This window comes from Perca fluviatilis, chromosome 2 (genome assembly GCF_010015445.1).
Source record: "Perca fluviatilis chromosome 2, GENO_Pfluv_1.0, whole genome shotgun sequence".
Lineage (NCBI taxonomy): Eukaryota > Metazoa > Chordata > Actinopteri > Perciformes > Percidae > Perca > Perca fluviatilis.
The window spans coordinates 26,131,456-26,156,545 of record NC_053113.1 but is presented as its reverse complement, the minus strand read 5'-3'; the positions used below and the strand labels follow the sequence as shown (position 1 = coordinate 26,156,545).

The 25,090-nt window shown below is 38.6% G+C and overlaps 1 protein-coding gene and 1 long non-coding RNA gene across 3 annotated transcripts; one reads left to right on the top strand and one right to left on the bottom strand.

The window, feature by feature from the left end:
• Window positions 1-20,732, top strand: LOC120572189 (transmembrane protein 255B). 2 transcript variants are annotated; one of them, XM_039821385.1, is made up of 9 exons: window positions 1-177; window positions 2,391-2,530; window positions 3,113-3,175; window positions 7,975-8,064; window positions 10,662-10,742; window positions 10,852-10,937; window positions 11,158-11,317; window positions 17,727-17,834; window positions 19,877-20,732. In XM_039821385.1, the coding sequence occupies exons 1-9, from the start codon at window positions 114-116 to the stop codon at window positions 20,024-20,026; spliced, it is 942 nt and encodes a 313-aa protein (XP_039677319.1). In that variant the 5' UTR covers window positions 1-113; the 3' UTR covers window positions 20,027-20,732. The 2 variants fall into 2 exon arrangements, with proteins under 2 accessions (XP_039677319.1, XP_039677309.1); XM_039821375.1 differs by having other exon boundaries at window positions 17,727-17,840.
• A 3,264-nt stretch (window positions 20,733-23,996) lies between these two features.
• Window positions 23,997-25,090, bottom strand: LOC120549276. Its single transcript, XR_005637365.1, has 3 exons — window positions 24,884-25,090; window positions 24,272-24,413; window positions 23,997-24,189 (listed from the first exon to the last, which is right to left on the bottom strand). It is a non-coding gene; the product is annotated as an uncharacterized LOC120549276 (long non-coding RNA).

Sequence of the window (25,090 nt, the reverse complement as noted above, 5' to 3'; positions counted from 1 at the left end):
GTGAAGTAGACTCATAGTAGATGTCCGTGCTACTCAGAACTCACAAAGCTTTGAGAGGGTTGCAAGCCTGAACTGAAACCTGAACTGGACTCGGACTTGAGAGTGGATCTATCATGACTGCAAGGATCCAGGGAGCGCCGGGCCGGGACAAACCAGCCCCAAAGAGCCGAGCAACAGGTAACTCCCAGGGAGAAGCCTAGATGGTAATGTGGTCAGGTAGCATATATGGGACCGTGACAGGGGCACCTGCACATACCTGTCAAGTTTTGGATTTGAAAATAAGGGAAAGTTTTCCGGCGCCCACCGCAAGCAGTCCCACCACCCCAACCAAGCTCCAGTATCCCTTACATTTTAAGACAGGTGTACAAGAAAGCTAAAATCACCACTTGATGCAGAATGCTGAAAACATTTACAATTTATAACATTGCTTGTCTTTACATTTTATTTTCATTCCACACATTCTTTTCATTTCATATTGCTTTTCTTTTACAGTTTTTCTTTTCATTTGACATAACTTTTCTTTACTCTTTTAGTGAGTTATTGTATAAATTTGTTGGCGCAGACTTTGGAACTTCTTTGAAATGATGAAGGTGTATTTGGGGGCAGAGGGGTCCAGAGAGTGGTTTACAGAAGTAGAGCGCAGACAGTTCTGTTGTCTAACGTCATCCTATTCTCTGGAACAATCTTTACAAGTACCATGCTAAACACCCTTTCTAAACTTGCATTGCTATGGGGAATGCATAGTAAAGCCTTCATAAGTTTTGGCGCGCACCGCCTCTGTCGAAGCGTCCATCATCCGTCTCTCATCATCTGACCTTACACTAAACTCGCGACAACTGCCACCTACAGTACCTGTAGTAGGCTACTGCAGGTGGCAGTTATCGCGAGGCTAGTGACAGAGCTCAGATTGGGAATGTTTTTTTTTTTTACTCCGCTCGGACCCAGGGTATTATTTTTTAATAACGCAGGTTAAAATACGGGAGATTTACGGGAAAATACTAATACGGGAGGACGGCGGGAAAGAAGGGTAAAATACGGGACTTTCCCGGCCAAAACGGGATACTTGACAGGTATGCACCTGCATTAAACAGCATAGCCTATTTTTTGCCTTAATTACTAAATTAATCAAATCTACGACTGTTGACATATTGCATTTACATGTTTTATTGGTTACATGTTCAATCTTCTTTTGAACTAATAGTCTGAAAGAGATTTACATTGTAGTAATAATTGTGTGTGGTTTTTTTTAGTATGGTAAATGGCTGTAATCGTTCATTTCACATGCAGTTTACGTCGATACAGATTTACAATGTATATAACGCGTCTCAACATTGGTGGAATGTAAGTAGGTCTACACTTTAATATGACTAATGTGTGTCTTTGGTATTCAATATTGGAGAATTGGTGATATTGTACGTTAATGCATTTTATCTTTTACAGTATAGTATAGAATTTGCAATATTTCTTCACGTAGAGCAGTACACTTTGATGTTTTTCCTCTTTAACTCTTGTGAAATTAGGATTACTGTACCAGGTTTAGGGGTGCCACTTCCTTGGAATTATTTCCATTGATGAAAATAAATGCTATTTTTGCCTTGTTACTAGCTGGCATTATTGAAGATGCCATTCTCAATTTACACTTTATTGCAAATGGGTTGATGTTGTTGTTTTTTTTCCCTCCAGTGTTATTAAAGCTTAGATGTACATTTTTAAAATCACACATAGGGAATAATGAATGCTGTCTTTAATTAAAACAAGAAAGAAACAATACAAACATCCAGTGTATCAGTGGTCGAATGAATGAGCTAAATTAAGACGTGTTTTTCTTTTTTATGTTTTTATCATTTTCAAATGTTTGTTTAAAATTGGATAAATATGCCTTTCTGTTTGTCTTCTTGAAGGGCATAATGAAAACAATAACTTAGTCCACAATACTTTTGTACCTGAGTAAAGACTACATGTTTTCAGCTTTGGGATGTTTGTTGTGTGCTCATAGATGAAATAATCTGTAGGACTATCTCTAATCTTTTATGTTTCTTAATAATAAGGAACATTTTGTTGTTGGTGTCATTTAAATAGTCAGACGGTTAAAAGTTAAGGTTTGTTTGTTAGTTACATTAGAGCGATATAATCAAATCTACTACTTTGCTCCAATATTCTGAGTTGTAAACATTCATGACATTTCGACTGAACAAGATGGAGATATAAGGTTTATTTCCAAAATGAAATTTAGTTTAATTCAATCAAATTAAATTAGGTTTATTTTGTCGACTTTGATATTAAACTAGAAATATGCAGATAGGCAGCTGCCAAGTCTAGTTTACTGTTTTATTTGTTTTGCACTATCCCATATACTGTAACATGTTTCTCTCTCCTCGTGTGGGTGGCAGACATGATGGTGAGGGTCAGGAGAGCTCTGTGGCTGGTACTGGGCATGCTCAGTCTATCCCTGCTGCTGGTGGTGCTGGGAGTCTACACAACCACCCGAACAGAGAGCCTGAATGTGACTGGCTACATCTCTGGAGTTATTGTAAGTGGTTTACTCGTCTCTACAGTATAATTCCCCGTCATGGTTTATTTCATGAAATACAGTGAAATGAAAGTTTGTTTAAATTTTGCTGCTACCAGTAAATCAGCAGGAAGTTTTAAAACGTATGAAAACATGCATGTGATAGCTTATTCATTGTGAAATGTAAGCCGCAATGTTTAAGTCTTGCAAACATTTTGCTTGGCTCATTGTGGTCTTCCAATACGCGTTTACTTGCTTGCTAAAACTCAAAGGACATAATTAATCTTTTGGAAGTCAGACTTCTCCTAAATTTGAATCACCAGAATCAGTTTTTGGATATATATCTCTGGGGAGATTTGGGCCATGCAGTTACTGACTCATTCATTGTGTATATTTTGATCACTCTTGGCAACAGTATGTAACATAAAACATGTACACATGTATGTTTTATGGTACCACAAAGCAGTCATTTTAACACGTCATCTTGCTGAGTTCTTTCCTTGGAAGAGAACCACATCATAACCAAGTTCTTGAAATGAAATGAACCATGTTTCTATATTTTGCATAACACTTACTGTGGTCATTATATTATGTTTTTTACAGATGACCCTTGGATCATTCCTGGGACTTCTGGGACTGCATCTGGAAGAAAACCGCAAAAAGCTGGTATATTCTCACACACACCTACGTCCGATGTAATAATTCTTCCTCATGTTTTCACTGTGCACACCCAGCCCCGACCTGCCAAAAGAGAATGTGTTTTGGCTAAGAGTATGATGTATGTTATCACGGTGACCAGCAGTGCTGCTCTGCAACATCTTGTGGCCTCCCACTGTGACACTGGGGACTTTTAAATTGTATTAATGAGAATCTCATGACTCAGCCTTCACTTTTAAAATGTCCAGATTTGTGTGGGAGACCACAATACGGTATTAATCCTGGTTGGTAGTTAGAGGACAGACAGAAACACAGCAGACATAGTCGCAACTGACTACATTTTTGAGGGCACTTTAGTGTTTAAATTTCACACTCAAACAATTCGGACACTCAAATACAATAGCAGACAGTAAATGTAGTCCACTACAGTACATTAAATAGAGAGTGAGCTGGACACAGCCCACATGTTGAAACGGTGTGAATATGGCTTTAGTAAGAGCGATACTGTATTGAATTTGGTGAAGTTTATACTTCTGATTCTAGCTCTGATCTGTAAAAAAGCACGCTACAGCAAGAGCTTCGTGCATACTGTTTAGAAATATAAATAAGTATAGCTAAGCAGAGAAGCCTACTTATTTTACATTCAACTGGTGAGGATGTTGACTTTTTGCCTGGGACATCGTTAACCTCAATCATTAGCAGGGTTCTCATTTTAAAATGAGCTAGATTGAAACATGAAATAGTAATTAGGCACACACAGTGTTTTTAACCAACTCAGGGAGATAACGATAGCCATTGGCGATTTTAGACCCTTTTTAGGGAGGCTAAAGCTTTGCGAACTTGTCTGTTGGTGACAAAGGACAAACAATTACAGGTTGAAAGGGCTTGAAACAGGCTTAATATCCTGTGTGTCTGTCACCGATGCTATGCACCTGTAACCCAGTCAAGGAAAGGGTTAACCGAAACGTAGTGTTGGCCAATCAGAGGTGGTTGTGCTAGACTCCCACCTTTGGCTGAGTCTCTATCTGATCTGTCAGAGGGAGAGCAGGAGTGTGGTTGTGAAGTTTAAAGGTCCCATGGCATGAAAATGTCTCTTTATGAGGTTTTTTTAATATGCGTTCCCCCAGCCTGCCTATGGTCCCCCAGTGGCTAGAAATGGTGATAGGTGTAAACCGAGCCCTGGGTATCCTGCTCTGCCTTTGAGAAAATGAAAGCTCAGATGGGCCGATCTGGAATCTTCTCCTTATGAGGTCATAAGGAGCGAGGTTACCTCCTCTTTCTCTGCTTTGCCCACCCAGAGAATTTGGCCCACCCATGAGAAAGAGACATCATGGCTTTCAAATGAGCAAAGTGGCAGTTGGTCAAGGCCACACCTCCACCCTCCACCTTGCCCCCCCTCCCCCTCTCTCCTCCTCATTAGCTACAGACACAGAAATGGCACATCCTAAGGAAAGCTCATTGTGGGACTGGCTCTAGTGGCTGTAATTCTGCACCAAGGCTGAATTTCAGGAAAGAGACTTCAGATACAGTATTAGGGGACCACTAAGGTCTATATAAAAGCATCCAAAGAGCAGCATGTCATGGGACCTTTAACATTGGTAGTCCCCAGAGAAGAAGTTGGAAATTTCATGGCGCAGATTAGAACCCAAATTGAAATGTAAGTAACTAAAATTTCTGAATGTTAGAACATTGTGTCAAATTGGTCGTTATTACTGTGACTTATAAAGTGTCAGATTTAGTTCCATCATAGTGTTAATAGTGTCAAAAAAACATTAGCTGTCTTTGTTGTTCAGTAGGGGGGGGTTAGCACTTTTGCAAGGCGCTGCATCCGTGTCATTAGGGGCTGAGCCCCCCGTAAACGTCTGATCCTAGAATTGCCCCTGATGTTAGGTAAATGAGCTAGCTAGCTAGCTACAACTGAAGTTCAACTGAATCTGCCAAAATTGTCGTTTCAGCTGACAAAATTGATGTTCCCTGGCTTCATCTGTCTAAATTCAAGTAACTATTGTTTCAAAAATTACTAAGGAATTTGAGGGGTAAATCTGCCCCTGGTTCATTGTGAACTGCATGAACGGATCAGTTTTACAGGCAAAGCAACAGTAATTCAATGATCTGTTCTTGATTAAATGTACAGTTCCTCAAGAAACCGACATCTATCACACAAAGGAGCTTTATTTAGCTAACTGCAGCACTGTTCACAGTAAACCACTGCAGTAGTAAATAAATGGAAAACCAGTACTTGATGCGTATCTACTATGTTGTTATTCGACACGCATTCCTTTCAATAAAATGCACCTCTACTGTAGATGAGGCAACTGACCCTAATGTTATTTCAGCCTTTGTACATTTGTGAAGCTGCTGGCCACTTCTACCTGCTCCCCACTGACAGAATATACAGTGTTTTTTTTATTGTCTTTTTAAGAGCGGCCATTTTCAAAAAGTGAAAACAATTAAAAGAGGTACTGTAACAAAAGTACATTAGCTAATGATAGCGATTATAGCTGTGCACAGTATGTGAACTGGAAATTTAGTAATTTGATTTGTTTAACAAATAACCGTATGCTAGTGAAGTAATGGTGTGTGCCTCATGTAATTATTATGTTATTAAAAACTGTTCTCTCTCAATTTTTTTCAATTTTGCTCTTCCTCCACGTATCAGTCATCTCAGGGTCAAATATTTATGGTTCTGATGCATATGACATACCTTTCCTATGCTCCGTTTTTTACACCAATCAATAAGTAAAGACACTAGTGTAAATGTGAAAACAGGCTTTTTTTTTTTTTTACAAAGTGGACAAAATGAGTTAGAAAAACAAAATACATGTTTGCATAAGTATACACCTGTCTTTACAATCCTAAATCAGTATCACAGGTGCAGCCAGTTGGTTTTAGAAGTCACACTGTAATTAGTGAAATGGAGATCACCTGTTTGTAATCAATTGATTTCACCTGGCAAGTATTTTCAGTATTCTGAAAACACTTTTCCGTTGATCAGCGTAAAAACCGAAAAACCCAAACCAAAAATATTCACATAAAATCTGCTTTGACTCTGTGTTGCAAGACAGTAAAACATGAACCCTTCCAATACGTAACCTATACAGAGTTTAACTTTAGCACTGTATCAACAACTTGTTTGATATGGTAAGGCTGTTCACGACTCCCAGAGGACGATTCCCATTATATATCTCTGTGACCCTCCCCTGACTTTTCATCTATCACAACCATCAAGCCAAAGCCACTTTATGCCAGAAATGTTAAAAACAGCAGATCATCCTGTTCAGGAGGGAGATCAGGGAATTTGCATAATTTGCAAAGACTTCCATTGCAGGAGTTCTTGGATAAAACTGGTTGTGCTTGGATTTGGTATCCTGTTTTTTTATCAATAGTGCGATGAGTTCTAGTGATAAGAACTTTAAATAACGGAGAAGACAGGGAACCTATTCAGTGCAAAAGTGGAACTTTTTCATATTTACTTTATTCCACAGATGATTTTATTCCAGCATGTGATGCATTCATTGAGATTGTGATGAATGAAAAACAGGAATGAAGGGAAGATAGACTGAGTCCATTTAGACGCTCAGCTCTGCAAGTCAGCAGCTATCAGTTACAGAGTGCTACACAATTATTTTGCTTTGTTCGCTCTCAAGTAGGCAGGCATAATATTATGATTTGGAAGAGTCACAGTTTAAACAAATAAGACTGTCATGTTTCTGTTCTGAGACTGAAATCAGGCCTTCAGCAGCCTGTATCTGTAGGACTATTAGTCAACCTGCAGTTTGCTACAGTGGAAGGGACAAAATTATTCATAAATGTTGATATTTTCATAATCTTCACTTTGTTAATTGTCTTGTTTGCAAAAAACTTATAAAATATATTATGTACACAATGACATAAAGGCAAACACATGTACTGTACATATACTCACATATACATGAATTAAAAGTAAACAAGAGGTAGTAAGCCCATACAAAGTGACGATTAATAAATGTTGATTTTTTTATGTAATTTTAATGTATTAAAAAATAGTAATTATCATTATTGCCTCTTCCAAGGAGGTAATTTTTCGGTTTGGTTTGTTTGTCAGCAGGATTGTGGAAAAACCACTGGTCCGATCTTCATTAAAACTTGGTGGAAGGGTGTAGCATGGGCCAAGGAAGAATCCTTTCATTTTAGACAGATCTAAAACACGGGGAGGAAATACGACCCACAGGAGCGTTTTCTGTTCTCATATAAACATAACGGTCGCAGTTTTAAATACATGTTTATGTTTAGGCACAAAAACTACTTGGTTAGGTTTAGAAAAAGATCATGGTTTGGGTTCAAATCAGTACATTTGTTATGTTACTTCATTTCTGGTGCATACATACATGGCGTAATTACGCATGTGATGTAGAATGTGACTTACTTCCGTCACTTAAGTTAAAATGACTCGCTGTTTCCATTTATTTTCAAACGGGACACAAATGCCGGTCTCCGGAGTGAACGTCTTGTGTTGAGACCACAAGCATTAGATATTAGATATTTTTTATAAGATATTTTATCATTTCTTCAGTTAAAGAGTTAATAAATTCTGGGGGAAAAAAACACCCTTTAAAGCTATTTTGTGAGCAAACTGCCTTGTGACGAACCTAAATTAGATTTCCACCTACCAACAAATAAATGTGTGGTTTCAAAACCGTTACTGCTGTGACTGGCATCTGTTAGAAAGACAAAAAATACTTTTCTTAGCTATAATCTGCAAAAAAGCTGATATCTATCTTTATATGGAAATTCTCTAATTTTTGCCTTTTCCTTTGTTCGTCCTCCAGCTGACGGCTGCGATTGTATTCCTTAGCTTCGGGATCGTCACCTCTTTTGTGTGTTTGGTGATTGATGGCGTCTGTATTGTCTTAAACATGGTGAGTTACCTGCGCTTGCATGTGTATACTGTGACACCAGTTATGATTGTGCTGGATGATTAAACAAATGGAGTAATAGTAGACCATAAAGCAATAACAAACCACTGTGCGGGTTGACTGTAAGCCTCATAGCCCACAGTGGGTGCCAACATCGCTCTCTTGGCAATATTGATATAATTTTGTCCATGAAATGAGTTCCCACTGTTAAGAACATTTGCCTCAATATTTTTTTTTTACCACGTAAATTATCAGTTGTGAAAGCCTAATGTAAGAAAACAAACCGGATAGGACCGAGAGGCACCATCAGTGTAAAAGTGTTGAGGGGGAAGTCCAGCTGTCTTCGGCCTAATAAATGACTGAATGTGATAGATGGTGCTGTAATAGACAGCAAGCTTCCTCCCTAAAATAACTAACAGGTTAACAAGCAAAGCTACACCCCTGTTTCCAACCTCAAAAATAAAGACAGATACATTCAGACTTCCTCTTTTATGGGTGGATGTAACGACCTTGCAGTCACTATCAGTTATGCACTTGAGTCTTGTTTTTGTCGACTTTTAATTATAATTAAATATTTAGACTGTCATTTTCAATTACAACTATGTTCTTGCACAGCATAAAGTCTTATGTAAGTAAGAGCAAAAACCTCTGACTGTGAAGCAGGCAGGAACTCTACTGGCTCCAAAAAGAAGTCTGTTTCTATAGAAATCTATGAGAAAATTACCCTATTTCTCTTTGATTTATTACCTCAGTAAACATTTTCCTAATGAGATTATGGCCTCAATCACTACTTTCATGTCTTCTTCAATATAAATAAAAAAAAAAATTGACGATAAAGCAGGGAATGCTCTGGGGGCGTGGCTACGCACACCTGTCAATCAGGACAGAGGGCTTAGCAATGCGAATCCATTGCACTGTTTACATTAAAATAGCCGTGAACTTGTCTTGGGGTGTTGTCCATATTTCCGGCTTAAACTTAGACCCTTTCACTGTGTTTTCAATTCATAAAAAAATTGGAACATTTTGAATGTGTCTCAAGCTAGCTAGCTAGCTAGCGCTGGTGTTAGCTGGTCACTTAAGGGAGATGCTATTGATGTAACCTCTGATTATTGTGATTATTATGACCTTTAATTATTTTGGCAAAATTGGCCTGACTTCACTGTATTTTTTCAGAAATAATAAACACTTCTTTTTTATTACAGATTAACAAACCTTTTAGTTAGTGAGTTTTACATCAGGTCAAGGTGACATGGCCTCCATTCTCATGTACAATTCTTTCAGGCTGTAAATTGATGTTAATTTCAAATGAACTTTGCCACCATGATTTAAGATTTAATTTCAAACTCTGCCCAGCCCGAGGATCAAACTCTGCAGTGCCTACTTGCTGTGAGGCAGCAGTGTTAACCACTGACCACCGTGCTGCCCATGATTTTTCTTTTCTTTAACAGATGTTGGCACTTTAATAGCACAGAGCTCAGTCCTTAAAAACATATTTATTACATTCATTTATTCGAATGCACAAAAGGTTCAGGAACTTTATTGTGCCAAAGTGTTTCAGACAAATATCAGTGAGAAGGGGATATTGCGCGTTGGCACAATAAAATTAAGTAATGGGGTCACAATACCATCTTTAATCTTTTGTACTTCCAACAAAATACCATAATGTGTGGGCTGCTCTTTTTATGATGAAAGCAACGATAAAAATAGAATTACATGCAGTGTATCTTAGAAGATATATTGGAAATGTAAACTAGACTTTGGTTTATTGTAACTTTAAATGGCACCTGTGCTTTCCTTTGAAGAATGAGATGATATATAATGTTTGATTATAGAACTGTTGTGTAAGGGTATATACAGTATAGAAGATAAGTGCATACCTACCTAAGTAACTGTAATTCATGTCATCATGCTTTAGTGTGTTGAAGGTTGCTTTTTGATTCTTTCATTAATTCCACTCATAGTGCAGTAAATTATGATGTCCAAGAGGTTAAAGCGCAACAGGTCACCGTTCTTCAACCTATTCAAAACCAGATAGGATTGCATATCCTCTCTTAATGTCTTTGTTCCTTTTCATACCATACGGTGCAGATGGATCGAACTCCTTGAGATGTACCATAACACAATGATGTAATATAAACAATAAAATCCTCAACTAACAGCACAACAACTCCAACAAGAGAACAGTCATATTTCCACCTGCTGTGTGTTTTATTTCACAATACAATAGATGGGAAAGGTTTTCCTGTGGGTCCAGTAAACATCAGCGCCGGTCCAAATCTAACCACACACCTTGCACAACAGGGACAATGATAGAAGTCCAGGAGTTTATTGTTTGAGTCTGATATGTTGTATTTCATAAAATAAGCCACCCATGAGTACTGTGAATGTTTATCAGAGAAAACATTTCCAGGGGAAATAAACTTATTTTACAAAAGAGCCCTAAATAAAAGTGTGTTAAAAGTGGACTGAGTGAGTTCTGGAAATTTATCCCAAACGGACTCCAAACTTATATAATATCTTGTTTAATCCTCAATAAAGATGAATTGGTGTTGTTTTGAAATCCTGTGGATGATATTTCTTCTCATATTAACTTTTGCCAGGACATGCGTCCAATGAAAGCAGAGAGATGCCAGTATTACAGCAGCGGCAGCAGCTACGTCTATGAGAATTTCTACACCTCTGTGAGTAAAGCTGTACTGATGTGTACAAGCAAAATATTGTCTGTGACTTGTCTGTGTTGTATTTGCAGGTGAGCACTGACATATTTTAACCTTGTTTTTCCTTTTTCAGGTGTCGTGTTGGAGTCCAAAGGAGTCTTGTAATATTACGGTACGAAGTGGGACCTGCTACTGCTGCGACCTGTACGACTGCGCCAAGTGAGACAGTGATATTACTACAACATTATCTCAGTGTTTTGTTTCCGCTGCCATGTCATCACAGTTTAAACAAACTGATGCCAACTATCTGCTAAAATATCCTTATTACTATTTGAGAATTTTCACCAAAATGTCAGGCTTCGTCTTGTCTTTGTTGAATGTTCTTGTCCAACAAATTTTTAAATGAATTCGTAGTTAACGGAGATGTTTTGTTCTGCAGTGGAGGCTACCTCAGCAACTACTACGAGTATGTTGGAGTACAAAGCTGTGAGGAAGTTTTCACTCTGTACATTTTAATTTGGAACCTCACTGGCCTGAACCTCGTGGCCTTCTTCACAGGCATCCTTACGACAGCCGTGCTGGACAGCATCAAGGACCTGGTAAGACACACTCAGGACACACATTTATAAAGGTCCTATATTTTGAGGCCGTGGTACATTTGGAACATTTATGACCAAATAACTCTGCAAAAGACCCCACTCAGAGGCTCTGTGGCAAAGGGGATTTGATCTGCATAAATGCAAAGGCTTTTTTCATTTTTTTTTGTCTTTTTCTTTTTGAATTGAATAATAAAACACTATTAACAATCCTTTCAAAAAGTACAAATATGTTTTCAGGTTTCACAAACTTTGGTTAAACTTAACAAGCTGCACTCGTAGATTTTTAGCCACTAGGCGGAAACAAGCTTGAGCAGAAGCACCAAGACTGAATCTGTGTCTGTTCATACGTATTTTACTCTGCTGACTATGGTTTCATGCCACCTTTAATTATTTTCACTTTGCAATTTAGCCTGAATGCTACTTTATGCTGATGAAACACCAGAATTGGCAAGGACTTATTTTCTCAATGTAGCATCCTTCCTGTTCTGCAATGCTGTTGTTTTTCACCTCGCAGTTTTACGTGCGCTCTTTCAAATTCCCTGGATGCTGGTTGCTCTCACTATTTCACAGGTCAACCTCAGTCAGATTGAACTCTTCACAGTGTGAAGCAGTCAGGATCAGTTTTTCTTCTGAATTGCGAATCAAATTGAAATGACACCCAAATGGAAGATCGTATCTAGCAAGCCGTAACCCAAAGAAGACCTGTTACACAAAGCCTGCCAAAATTGATAGCATTCAACCACAGTGATGAGAAAAAGTGAAAAGATAAGTGGAGGGGTGGGTTCAGGAGAGGTCTAGAGTTCATTACAAAGATTTTAGAAATGGTTACACAGCAATAAAACCTTTATTCTGGACAGTCTGAGCTATTACTTTAAAGGTCCCATGGCATGAAAATATCACTTCATGAGGTTTTTTAACATTAACATGCGTTCCCCCAGCCTGCCTATGGTCCCCCAGTGGCTAGAAATGGCGATAGGTGTAAACCAAGCCCTGGGTATCCTGCTCTGCTTTTGAGAAAATGAAAGCTCAGATGGGCCGATCTGGAATCTTGCTTCTTATGATGTCATAAGAGTTCTATGTGGAGTAGCCAGACCCTCCTTCAGCATGCTTTGGAGGAGGGTCTGGCAAAGTAAGACTAACAGCATATCCCTTAACTTTATTCATCCATGAAAGTAAAAACATCTTAACCCTATTCTGGATGGATATCTTAGCATGGTCAGAGATAGACACATAAATCACATATTTGGTAGCAGGAGGTTCCAGGCTATTTCGCTGTGTATTTAAAAAAGTTCAATCTCTGAACAATACGACTCAGATAGCAGACGGAGAAAAGAGGTGAAACCGAGACAAACTGTCCCATCATGTTTTTCTCACTGAGATCAGTTCATGCACCTGTAGTGCATGAGGTCAGTTTTTCCTGACTCTCTTCTACCTCCGTGCAGTAAGAGACAACAAAGACGGAATGTGAAGTTCACAAAGTAGGTCATGAAAAGTCCTAAAAAGTGGAAAACACTTATAGGTCAGCAGGGTTAACCCAGACTGTCTGTGGATGTTAAGCCCCAGTTCATCAGTATGGTTTTCAAAAGCATTCCTTTACTCCTCCTCCTGCAGCTTCCACTCTTAAAGCCACTAAGTCAAAGACCATCAAACCTCCAAAACCATTTCATACAATTTGCTAAATTGCATATGTTGAAATATGTTTTGCTTGTTCATCATATTACTGAGTTTTTTGTTGTTGTTGTTGTTTTAGTTTGGATTCCACTCTCTTCGATATGTGTTGTTTGATGTCAAATGATACTGTAGCATCACTTATTACAATATGGTCACTGTCCCTGGTCGCTGCTCATTCAAGTAAAATCTATAACCAGTCTGGGCATCTTATTGTTTAGAGAACAGAGGGAAGAGAACATCAATTAATCATTTAAGTAATTTTTAAAGCAATAATGCCAAAAACGTTGTTGCCAAAAACTCCCAGTTTCCAGCTTCTCAATATGAATATTTACTTGTTTCCTTGTCTTTCTATGTCAGTAAATTGGAAATCTTTGGGTTTCAGACTGTTTATAATTTAATGACAACACGTTGGGGTCTGTGAATCCTGTTTTTGAAACTCTTTTCTAACATTTTAAAGACCAAACGGTTAATCGAGAAAAACTTATAAATAATAAATAATAATAATGAAAATAATCGTAGCATGCTTGCCGCCCTAGTCGACTGCTTGAGTCGTCATGGCCAAGAACCAGCTAGGTTGACACCAAACCTACTGTGTTTCGATCTAAACCTCAAATCCCCAAAGCCGCTTCAGCTGTCCCACTGACAGGTGGGGCCTGTCCTAGATCTGCATTGAAAACTGCCTCCACCAACCCGGCCTACTTAAAACACCAGAGATTCAACATTTTTGTGGTCTATGGAGAGCTCATTGAGCTTGATGCTGCCAGAGATTCAACTGATCTGGCCTGAGTGATCCTAAACGCTGCAGGAGATGATTGCCAACAGACCAAACAGCTGCCAAAACTTCCATCTTACCATTTTGTCATGCAGAAAGTCTTCTTTTTGTAAATAACATTATCTGTCATGTGTTCAACTCCCCCACATTCTACATGCCATATTTTTGTGTATATGGTGTTTACATACTGTCAATAAATTGACAGAAGAGTCCCAGAAGTTTCCAGATCTGTATGAGTCAACATCTGCAAATCAGGCAACAAATTAATATCTGGAATTGTCCATCCTACATTTGCTACATACCTATGAGATGGTTAGATTTATTTACATTAATATATTTACAGATTGCAAATGTCCCCCGCTATCTGGCTGCAATACATTACAAAAAAGACAGGGAAACTAACAGTTTGCAAAATTTATAGATTTGCAGCTTCGAACAGTTTTGGACCACCCATATGGAGACCAGAACAACACTGAGGTCTAAATATATCAAATGTATTTGCAAAGAAGAACGTGTGCTGCATCATTAAAATGACACAATCAGACTGCTCGTTGCTAACTGTGTCCACCGAGTGACAAATGTGCCTAATACTATGTGAACATTTGATGAAGCAACTCCCTTTATTTGAGTTCTTGTTTGCTGCGTAGACTTATTGCACCACAACTTAAGTTTATTAGATTTTAATGGATTTATTACTAGTTATTAAGTAGATGGAAACCAACCTACAGCAGTTGGGATGACTAATAATGTGTAGATGACCCATTTGTGAAAAGATTCAGCGCCACACATTTAACAGATGGAACTTGTGCTTGCATTAGCTGATTGGCCTCCACTGTTTCATTCTTTTCACCACATGTTGCTGTTAGTTAGTTAGTTTTATGGGTTTATATGATTATGAAAGGGGGATGTTAGGGCAGATCAGCTGCTCAATCAGGGGTAGTGAAAACTGCTTTGCATCAATGTGTCCTCTAAGCAGCGGTGGGCTGGGCCCTGTTAAGATGTAGTAAGATAGATGTCACAAGCCAAGGCATTAACGTTACGAGTTTGTTGTATCAACCAACGTAATAATAACTTTAGATTAATATAGCGCATTTCATGAAACCCAAGGACGTTTTACACAACTACAGGGGGACAAGGGAAAAGAAAATAGGCCACACAAACACGGACTAAAAGGAATAAAACGTCTGGCACTAAATGGAAGGGGGACGCAATTTAATATCTGCTACTGACGTACCAACCACATCGCGCAGACTAGTTATTTTATGAATGAAATAGACATATTACATACCTGAGGGCCATTTCAGGGTCGGTTTTGAATTATTTACAATCCCGTTATTGTCTCCATCTGTTGAAAGCCCGACCGAGTGTGACTCGGACTTCGCCCGTCGTCTTTCCCTTTTTAGCTTTTAGTTGTTCTTCGTTTACTTTCCTTATTTTCTGTGACGGCCCTGCCCCAATATCAGCCATAATATAACTACAGCAGATAACTTCTAAGATAGAATTAAAATACAGTTAAGCCTACATAAAGAAATCTCCTGCTACCTTTTACCTGCATACTCGCTAACCGGCTTTTCCAGTGTTATGTCAAAATCTGTGACCGTCAGAATGTGTTACTGTAGTGCCGTCTACTTACCGTAAATTATTTTGTGACTTTGCGGGAAAAATCTGACCCGGGCAGAGGCGTTAATAAAAACTGTATAAAAATAGCGTTCTTTTCACTGTTAGTCTCATTTTCTGTTACAGGTAATTTATGATCATCAGATCACAGTTTCAGAAACATTTAAAAGTTACATATAGTCACTTTAAGCAGGATAACTAAGGATGTATGTATGGTAGGGGCGGGGTAATTATAACTGTTCTCCGCTGAAGGGATGCTAAGGCTCATGGGAAAAAATATATATGTCCTGAACAGGTTCTGTCCTAGTTAAAGTGTGTTTTAATAATGTTCTGTTAATGTTTTGGGTGTGCATTTACTGTATGTTATCTGGCTTTTAGTTTTGTATGGTATGGATTTAGTGTTCATGTTTATCTACATTTATTTTTGCACCATGACCAAGACCCGGGGGGGAGTCTGTCTCCTGAGTAAAACTTTCCATGCAGTAGAATACATTGGCAATTATAATGTTTAATGTGTATTGCTTTCTTTTTTTGATTTTTTTTTCGGAACAAATGTATGGAATACATTATTCTTAAAGTCAGGCTGTAATAAAGGAAAAACAATATTTATATAAACAAATTATTTCTATAGTACGTTAATTAGCCTAATACTTTACATTTGTTATGTTTCTTTGCATGTTTAAAGCTGTAATGCGTAGTTGCTGTCTCCCCGTGAGGAATTCTAATGACAACAAAACTGTCGGTGCATCCACATGATACAAGCCTTCATTGATCACGCACCATGACCCACCCCTCCTCAACACAGTTGCTAGTAGCCAAGGAGGACACGAGGATTTAAAAAAACACGATGGACTCTTCAGAAGAGGTCATTATCTTGACTCGATTTTCTGTGCGCGAAAGTCACCGGACGCCACAATCTTCTGAACATAGCCATACTGAGAAATACAGAGAGTGTTGTGTGGAGCTGATAGTCTTAATTAGCTTTGTAGCAACTCATTTGGCAATGGCTTCAGTGTAACAGATGTTCATTAATATAAAAAAGTTACGCACTAAAGCTTTAACTTAACATGCTTATTTTAGACAACGTGACTCTAGAAAAAAAATTATTTGTTTACTAATGATTTTCAGTAATGCTAATATAAACTTGATTTGTCTACTGCATCAACTTACTGCTCTGTGTTAATACAACTTGACCTGGTAAGTTTCACAATGTGTAAAAACTTAGACGGTTTAAGGCAACGGGTTTCCCTGCAAATTGCAAGTTTGTTTATGATGGAGGAAATATGTATTCTAGCAGAGTCTTTTCTGAAAAATCTAACTGAATAACTATTTGTTATAGTCAGTTCCTTGATGTAAGTGTCTCTGACTGAAATGAAGTTTCGGATTGCAGTCGTATCTTTTTTCAGTTATCCAAAGTAAAGGATCACATTAGATTTGTTCAGACTTCCCATGATCATGGCAAAAACAGTGTTGTAATCAGAGAGTGCTCCTCATTTAAAGGAACACGCCGACTTATTGGGAATTTAGCTTATTCACCGTAACCCTCAGAGTAAGACAAGTCGATACATACCCTTCTCATCTCCTTGCGTGCTGTTATGTTGTCTGACGGCTCCAGCGGCATCAGCCCATAACAGAACAGGCAGGTGAATGGTTCCAGTAATCCTACTGCTCCCAATAAGTGACAAAATAACGCCAACATGTTCCTATTTACCTGTTATGATTTGTAGAGTCACAGCGTGTACAAAAAACAACGTAACATGAGACACAGCCATCTTCTAACAGTAAACAAACCGGGAACTATATTCTCAGGCAGAAGAATATAGTACTTGGGCGGAGTGATATGCTCGCAGCAAGCCTGTCTGAGAATATAGTTCCCGGTTTGTTTACTGTTAGAAGATGAACTTTGTCTCATGTTATTCTTGTATACGCTACTCTAAAACACAACATGTAAATAGGAACGATGCATTTGATTGACTTTTGTCACTAATCTGGTCGAGCAGTAGGCTAGTTGGAACCAGTTACCTGCAGGATCTGTGCTGGGCTAAGCTAATACTGGAGCCGTCAGACGCACGTCAGCCGCCGGCGAGGAGAAGGGTATGTATGGACTTGTCTTACTCTGGGGGTTACGGTGAATAAGCTAAATTCCCAATAAGTCAGCGTGTTCCTTTAAGGCTTATCATCAGACCATCTAAATCATCTAGTGTATCATTTCATCTGTAATAACTGAATGTGACGGTTTAATTTTTTTCATGCGTGCAAATTATACACCAGAGCACATACAGTGTACTTATAATAACATTGTGTGTGTGTGTGTGTGTGTGTCTGTGTGTTTCTCTTTGTGTGTGTCAGAGGAGTAGCGGCCCTGTGACCGAGCCCTCTGAGAGCACAGCATCTTCCCCGACAGCTCCTCTGCTGATGGACGTCGCCAACACACACGCAGTTCACCAGCTCCACCCAGTCAGTGTGCGGTCAACACACACACACACACACACACACACACACACACACACACACACACACACAGATAAAGATACCATTACAAACATATGTATGTGTGTGGTCTAATTGTCCTTATCCCTGCCTGTGAGACTAACCATCTTAATGTCCCGTAAATGACCCAAACCTCCTGATCTCCGCCGTCATCCATCCATCATACATCCTTTAAGCATTCTCACCTCAAAACGGATCATAGCACTATTTATATAGCTATTTAGAAGTACCCTGTGGAGTTTTTTAAACACTAGTTGTGCTGGCTTGTAAAGTTTGGATGAGCAGGATCATGTGTTTTCCTGCAGTACCATCAACAATCTGCTGTAAAAAGCAGTGCAGCATTACAGAGGAGAACAAGATGACCACGATCTGATGTAAACAATGCAGGATTCAAAACATTAAAGTTATAATCCCCAACATTCTTATAAAATCAAAACCTATTTGAATCTTATTTACATTCAGTAATTACTTAAAGGAGGTTTTTCTTCAAAATGGCTGAGTTTTCCTTTACCATGCGAACCACATTAGCTGTTACCACGCTAACCACGAGTTTGGCCAAATCAACCAGAACTGAATCTTAAAGGCCCTTTTATGGTTCTGCGCAGGCTCCATGCAGAGCTTTCTCCGTAGCCTACTAAGTGGCCTGATGTTTATACTTGTGCGCTGGTGTGTGCGTCAAGCCGGCATGTGTGTGTTTGTGTGGGGGGGGGGGAGTGTGTAGAGCAAGGGAGAAGTGAGAGAGTGACGGCGATTGGCTTTGGAGTGAGTACCGTCTCTAGAGTCATAGTTTTGTCTTTATATAGTATAGTCATTAGTGAGAGAAACAAAGTGTCCCCCCTGTGTTTTCTGACCACGGTGGGAAATCTGTAGCAGGAAAAGTTAACCCTCTCCTTGATTTCATGTTGTTTATGGAGAAGGAGAACCAGGAAATGAGTCGCTGCGACGTGTACTTAAACTTTTCGAGAGGTGCATGTCAGGCTACGGCTTAGGGTCCGGCGTAGACGCAGAGGGGTCTGCGGGGCTACGCCGTCGATTCGACACAGAAGCATAAAAAGGCCTTAAGGGTTACAGCTTTACAATACAGTTTATAAATGTCTCATGAAGTAGGAAATGCATGAAATGAGTTTGTTAGACCTTAAGGACACACACATTTTGTTTAGGTGAGAAACAATAAATGGAAGTAAACCCTTTTTTGTTTAAATAAAATCTCCAGGGTGCCTTTAATTCAGAAAAGAATCTGCCTTTTTCCACAAACTTGAACAGAACCGAAATTGTGGAAAAAGACCGTTCAGGTCTCCACACTTGACCACCCACATCGGATCAACTTTACAGTCTTGATCTGTGTAATAAAGCCATACGTTTAGGGCCAGGAATGCTGTCTTTTCTGAAGAACAATTAACCACACTTTATAATCCTCAACAAGGATGTTTACTGGAATTCACATCAATAGAAACTAATCGAAGTAGAGTGTGACAGGTAATACTTGATCTAAAACAGAAGTTAGATAAAAAACAATGAGAAGTGGATAAAAGCTTGTAAAAAGCTTGGGAACTTGTTGCGTTAGGATTTTTTAAATAAAAGGTAGATTATATTTTACTATTCATCTATTCATGTTTTATTATTTATTATTATTGGCAAACACAAAGACTAAGTTTTAACTTTGCTTTTTAAAAAGGTACAAGGAGTTTTTAACTGGTTATGTAACAGCTGGTTGTTAAATAGAAAATAGTATTAAAAATAAGTTGCGTCTTCCTAAAGAAATGCACGTGCTAGCCAGATCAAGATCTTCACGTCACAACCCTTTCCGCGTTGGTCCACAGGGGCCGCCAAAATCAACACGAAATGAAAGTTTTTTTTGAGGTAGAACATAATATTGGAAGTTATTCAGAAAATCACTCTTTACATCTGTTTTGAATTATCAAAAATGGCAGTGTTTAGTTCACACACAAGACATATGACTTGAGGTCTGTGGTCAACGTCTTTCGTTTCCTGTCTCCTGCTCTATCCAGGGAGCCTCCATGTATTTCCCTCCAGCAGAAGGGACGGCCGCCTCGCAGAGTTCTCATCCTTCATCGACTCCTCACACTGAGTCGAATCCTCCTCCCTTCGCCCCGCTGACCAGCCTGCTGCCTTACAGGGCCCACAGCAGCTCTGCATGAGCACAGCAGCAGCAGCAAAGAGCAGCATTTTACCAGAAAATGACCAGAAAACAAAAGCAGAAAGAACAGAAAGGGATAAACAGATCGGTTTAAATTTTTTTGTTGATGTTGTGAGGATGAGAGGAACTATAACAGGCACAACTAAAAGAAAGATATGTTGCTCTGAATATTATGCAGAAATGCAGATTTTGTTTTATAGAAATCCAAAGGCGGATGTTTCAATTGTATGCAAAGATTATAACATATTTTACTGTATTTTGCTCAAAAACATAAACATCTGAAGTTGTAAAATGTATTTACATGAAATGTTATCTGTTATAAATGTGTCGACTGCATGCACATGCTGTCTAGGCTATAGCACAAACTTTAACTTTCACAAACAGTGAAATCATACACAATAGTTAAAACCTTATTTGAACATAAATGAAATGTATCATTTATAATATTGATAGCATGGTGTTCTCACACAACCAAACGTAGTACAACACACAAGGTTTTGTAATAAATATTAGGTTTGTGTGTGTTGAAGTTTGATTTATGCCCTATAAGGCCTCTCAAACGCATGATTTAAATACAAACATGTAATGTTTATTTTACTAACTGTTGTCCTGTAGAGTACATTTTGCTTCACTTCATGTCAAACTTTTTATAATGTGTCTGATTAAACAATCATTTAAAAAAGGTTTTTTTATGGCAATGGTTTTTTTTTTACGCATTAAATTGATTAAATAAATACACAAATTATCAATTTCTAAAATTTGGTCTGGATTCTTTTTTTTCTTATTTTGTGAGAGGATTTGTTGAAATTGTATTCCGAGAAAAGTCAGTTTTGATATGAACATGAAATTTACTGTGATGACAAATTCTGGTTAGGCTGAATCGATTTGTGTCAGCATCAATTGGCTCGGTCATTCCAGAGCCCACAACAGCTCATCTTTTGTTACTACACAAACATTTGACTTTTGATTATTCATATTTATAAAATACTGTATGCTGACTGAGTGCTAGGTCTAAAACCAATATACACCGGAACATATTTATACAACTCTAGACAGAAAATATTAGCTTATGGAAATACTGTACATATCCACACTTGTTTGTTTGATGCGTTTCCTGCAGCACAGTTTGCTTCATGTTTATGTGGCAAAGCCTAAGGAGTTTGAGGTTTGGCAACAAAATGTTAGGGAAAACAATAAGGACTGGCAGTACACCAGCTCTGTGAGGATTGCAGGGTATACTTTTCCTCTGTAAAATACTCATCAGACTGAGGCCCTGACTTCTAGTCAAAGGCCATAAACATATGAACATCTGAACAACTGTGGTTTGTTATTCAATCTCTCTCGTGTCTTGTGTGCATGCAAAGTAAAAAGATGCTTTATTGGTCAATCAACACAAGGCAAATTCACATAAAGCAGTTGATTCTCTTGGCATATCCCGGCCAGATACCACACGCATGCATTGTTTTAGAGGAGTCGTCGCGCAGGGTCAGCCATAGTAGGTCATGTGACCCTGGAGCAGTTTGGGGATTCTATGCCTTGCTCAAGGGCAAGGACACTCCGGCAGTGCCCTGGAGGCCCCTCTCCAGCTACCAGTCCACACTCAATACTTGGTCTGTACAGGGACTTTAACCGGCGACCCTCCGGTTCCCAACCAAAGTCCCCATGATCTGAGTTACTGCCACCCCAAGAAAAAAAAGCAGAAAAAAAAACAAGAGGAAAGGGAGCCGCTGTGCAGTAGGATCTAAACAATAGTTTTAAACCCAGTTGGCCACCAAATAAAGTTATTTTAGAGAAATCTAAAAAGGAATTGGCTCAGTAAATCTCAAGTACGATGATCCCACAGTGGAAACTATGGAGTTATATTACTATCTTTATTCAAGAGCGCATTATTTCAATTTGAGAGCATTTCTCACTGATATTACGTTCACATTTCTTGCTCTCACACTCAAATAGTCACTGCTCACGCTCAAAACCTTGCTTTCACACTCAAATAGTCACTGCTCGTGCTTGATTTGCTCTGCTTGTGCTCAAACTTTCTGCCTGGACTCAGATATGTTGTTGTTTGGACAGATTTCCTGCTCTCAGCTTTGAACCTTCTCCTCACACTCAGGCTGATTCTGCTCGCTTACAAATCTTGCTCTGCTCTCGAGTTTCTCCCCGGCCCCCGGTTTTTTTGGTGTTATAACCCTATCAAAATTCAACAACCAATAGAATGCCAGCTGTAGTGTTGACCAATGAAATGATCCCTGCCCCGTTGAAGATGCGTTCAATTTACTGTTGAGGCGGGTGCTGCCTGTAACCAAGTTTAGCTATGTAGCTACCCCCGCGCCGTCCATTGCTTTATTATAAGTATATGTCAACAATGTGCACAGAGTGGTCGATGCACTTTCACCTGCACCCATCAGGAAACTGGAGAAAGTCCACAACTACGAGGGTGAGTAACATAACTTAAGCACCTAGCTAGCTAGCTAACATGGCGCTAGCATATAGCCTAGCTTGATGTCCATAAACAAACAGATTTTCTGTATTGTTTAGCTAGATTGAACAACATATGACGGACAGTATGTGTATATTTGATGACCCCACTTTGTATTTTTCCTCATTTGGTTAACCATGTTCCTGGGATTTGGCTAATTTCATATTAGAGCCAGTAGTAAAAGTGTAATATAACTGAAAGAACACAAGAAACTGGATTGTTTATCAGTTTCTGCATCACTGTTGTGTTCACCAGAATTTAGTCTTCATTCCTTCATTTAACATTAGTCTGAAAATTATGAATTCATATCAGTCTGTTTAAAAAGTTGTAACATTAAGTAAAATTTCACCACTATAATAAAAACAGATCTAGAAATGATATGGTTTCTTATTTGCTCCTTAAAATCAGTTATTTTTTAAATTAATACAAAGCAAACTGAAGTGAAAAAAAGTATTTTGTTTTACTTTCTTTTCATCCAGGTGGGGCTGAGGGGCTCGACCCCTGTTGATCTGTGTGTCATATCACCAGCCCATGAAAGCTAGAAGTCACCCTGCTGCTCCAGATCTACCTACTGTATGGCTGGCTACAGACTACAACCATCTGCTCCAGATCTACCTACTGTATGACTGGCTACAGACTACAACCATCTGCTCCAGATCTACCTACTGTATGGCTGGTTACAGACTACAACCATCTGCTCCAGATCTACCTACTGTATGACTGGTTACAGACTGCAACCATCTGCTCCAGATCTACCTACTGTACGGCTGGCTACAGACTACAACCATCTGCAAGTTTTGTTTGTAGTTAACATCAACAGCTGCACTAAAAGTCTCTTGGGTTCATATGGGACTTGGTTGTTCTCCATACTGCATCATACACTATTTTTTTGTTATATTAGTACAGACAACAGTAAGTATCATTACTTAATCACAGTATATATTATTCTGGTGTACACGGTTGACTTAACTCACTGCTATTGATTATACGTCACTTTAGCTTGCCACTACCTCATAACTTTACCTTAATTGCTCTTGTATAGTTAATTTATCTTCTACTAGTTGTATATACCTCCTTTTAATTGAATTATTCTTATCTTATCTTTATTCATAACCCTGCTCACAAACTCACCTGTACCTGGGTCATCTGTTTGCCAATATATGTTCCTGCTACAGTAAATCCTACAGGCAAATTGTACTGCTTCACCGTAGTATGAATCATACACTTTTAAGGTTTTGTGTGAAATATTGTGCAATTTGTTATGAATTACTCATTGTTTTGACAATGTAAATTAAAGCCATTTACCAAGTGTGAGCTCTGGTCAATTTAATTGTACTGTTTGTTTTTTTATAAATGTTATGGAAAATGAAAAACCATTTGCCTTGATCAGGGTTTTAATTTGTTGCAAATATAAACATGGTTTTAATAATCTGTATCTTATTGCTCTGAAAAACTACAATGATTTAAGAAATATCAGTGATACACATTTATTGAATTGATTGAATATATTGGCAGACATTACAGGCACCTATTCATGTCAACAGATAAAACAATAGTTTGTTCTCTCTTTTATCACTTTGATTACGCAGTTGATGGTGTAGAAACGTGTGAAGTCCTTGTAGATCTCTGGCACTTTGAGGACAGACAGATCCAGCAACTCTCCACTGTTGTCTTTATATAGTATGCTCCTATTAAAGACAAATTCATAGACATCAACACATAATATATTAGGTATACATAGCTTTTAACATAACATCATTACTATCTTACCTTGTCTGATTTGGTTTTGTGGATATCAGTAATTTTCTCTCCCAGGCCTGGTTGTGTGTGGATTTAAGCAAGAAACATACATGCACATAGTGCATAGACCAGTGTGCTGTGATGCAGCTCAACAGGGATACTTCAGTCACACCTGAAAGAAGAGAAACAAACAAAATACTTGTTCTTTTCTGCTCAGTTTGCTTTGTATTAATTAAAAAAAACATTTAAGTTGCAAATAAAGCACATCATTTCTAGATCTGTTTTATTATAGTGGTGAAATTGTACTTAACAGACTGATAGGAATTCATAATTTTCAGACTAATGTTATATGAAGGAATGAAGACTAAATTCTGATGAACAGTGATGCAGAAATCCAGTTTCTTGTGTTCTTTCAGTTATATTACACTTTAGTTTTTACTACTGGCTCTAATATGAAATTAGCAGGAACATGGTTAACAAAACAAGGAAAAATACAAAGTGAGGTCATCACATATACTGTCCGTCATATGTCGTTCAAACAATCATGTCGCTAAACAATACAGAAAATCAGTTTGTTTATGGACATCAAGCTAGGCTATATGCTAGCGCCATGTTAGCTAGCTAGCTAGGTGCGTTACTCACCCTCGTAGTTGTGGACTTTCTCCAGTTTCCTGATGGGTGCAGGTGAAAGTGCATCGACCACTCTGTGCACATTGTTGACATATACTTATAATAAAGCAATGGACGGCGCGGGGGTAGCTACATAGCTAAACTTGGTTACAGAGCAGCCGCCCTCAACAGTAAATTGAACGCATCTTCAACAGGGCAGGGATCATTTCATTGGTCAAC

What these genes read in the sequence shown, in the direction of transcription:
- LOC120572189 (XM_039821375.1), top strand. Translation starts at nt 114, where the DNA reads ATGACTGCAAGGATCCAGGGAGCGCCGGGCCGGGACAAACCAGCCCCA. An exon ending in GCTACATCTCTGGAGTTATT is followed by an intron (nt 2,531 to 3,112) that starts GTAAGTGGTTTA and finishes TGTTTTTTACAG; the next exon opens with ATGACCCTTGGATCATTCCT. An exon ending in TCTGTATTGTCTTAAACATG is followed by an intron (nt 8,065 to 10,661) that starts GTGAGTTACCTG and finishes AACTTTTGCCAG; the next exon opens with GACATGCGTCCAATGAAAGC.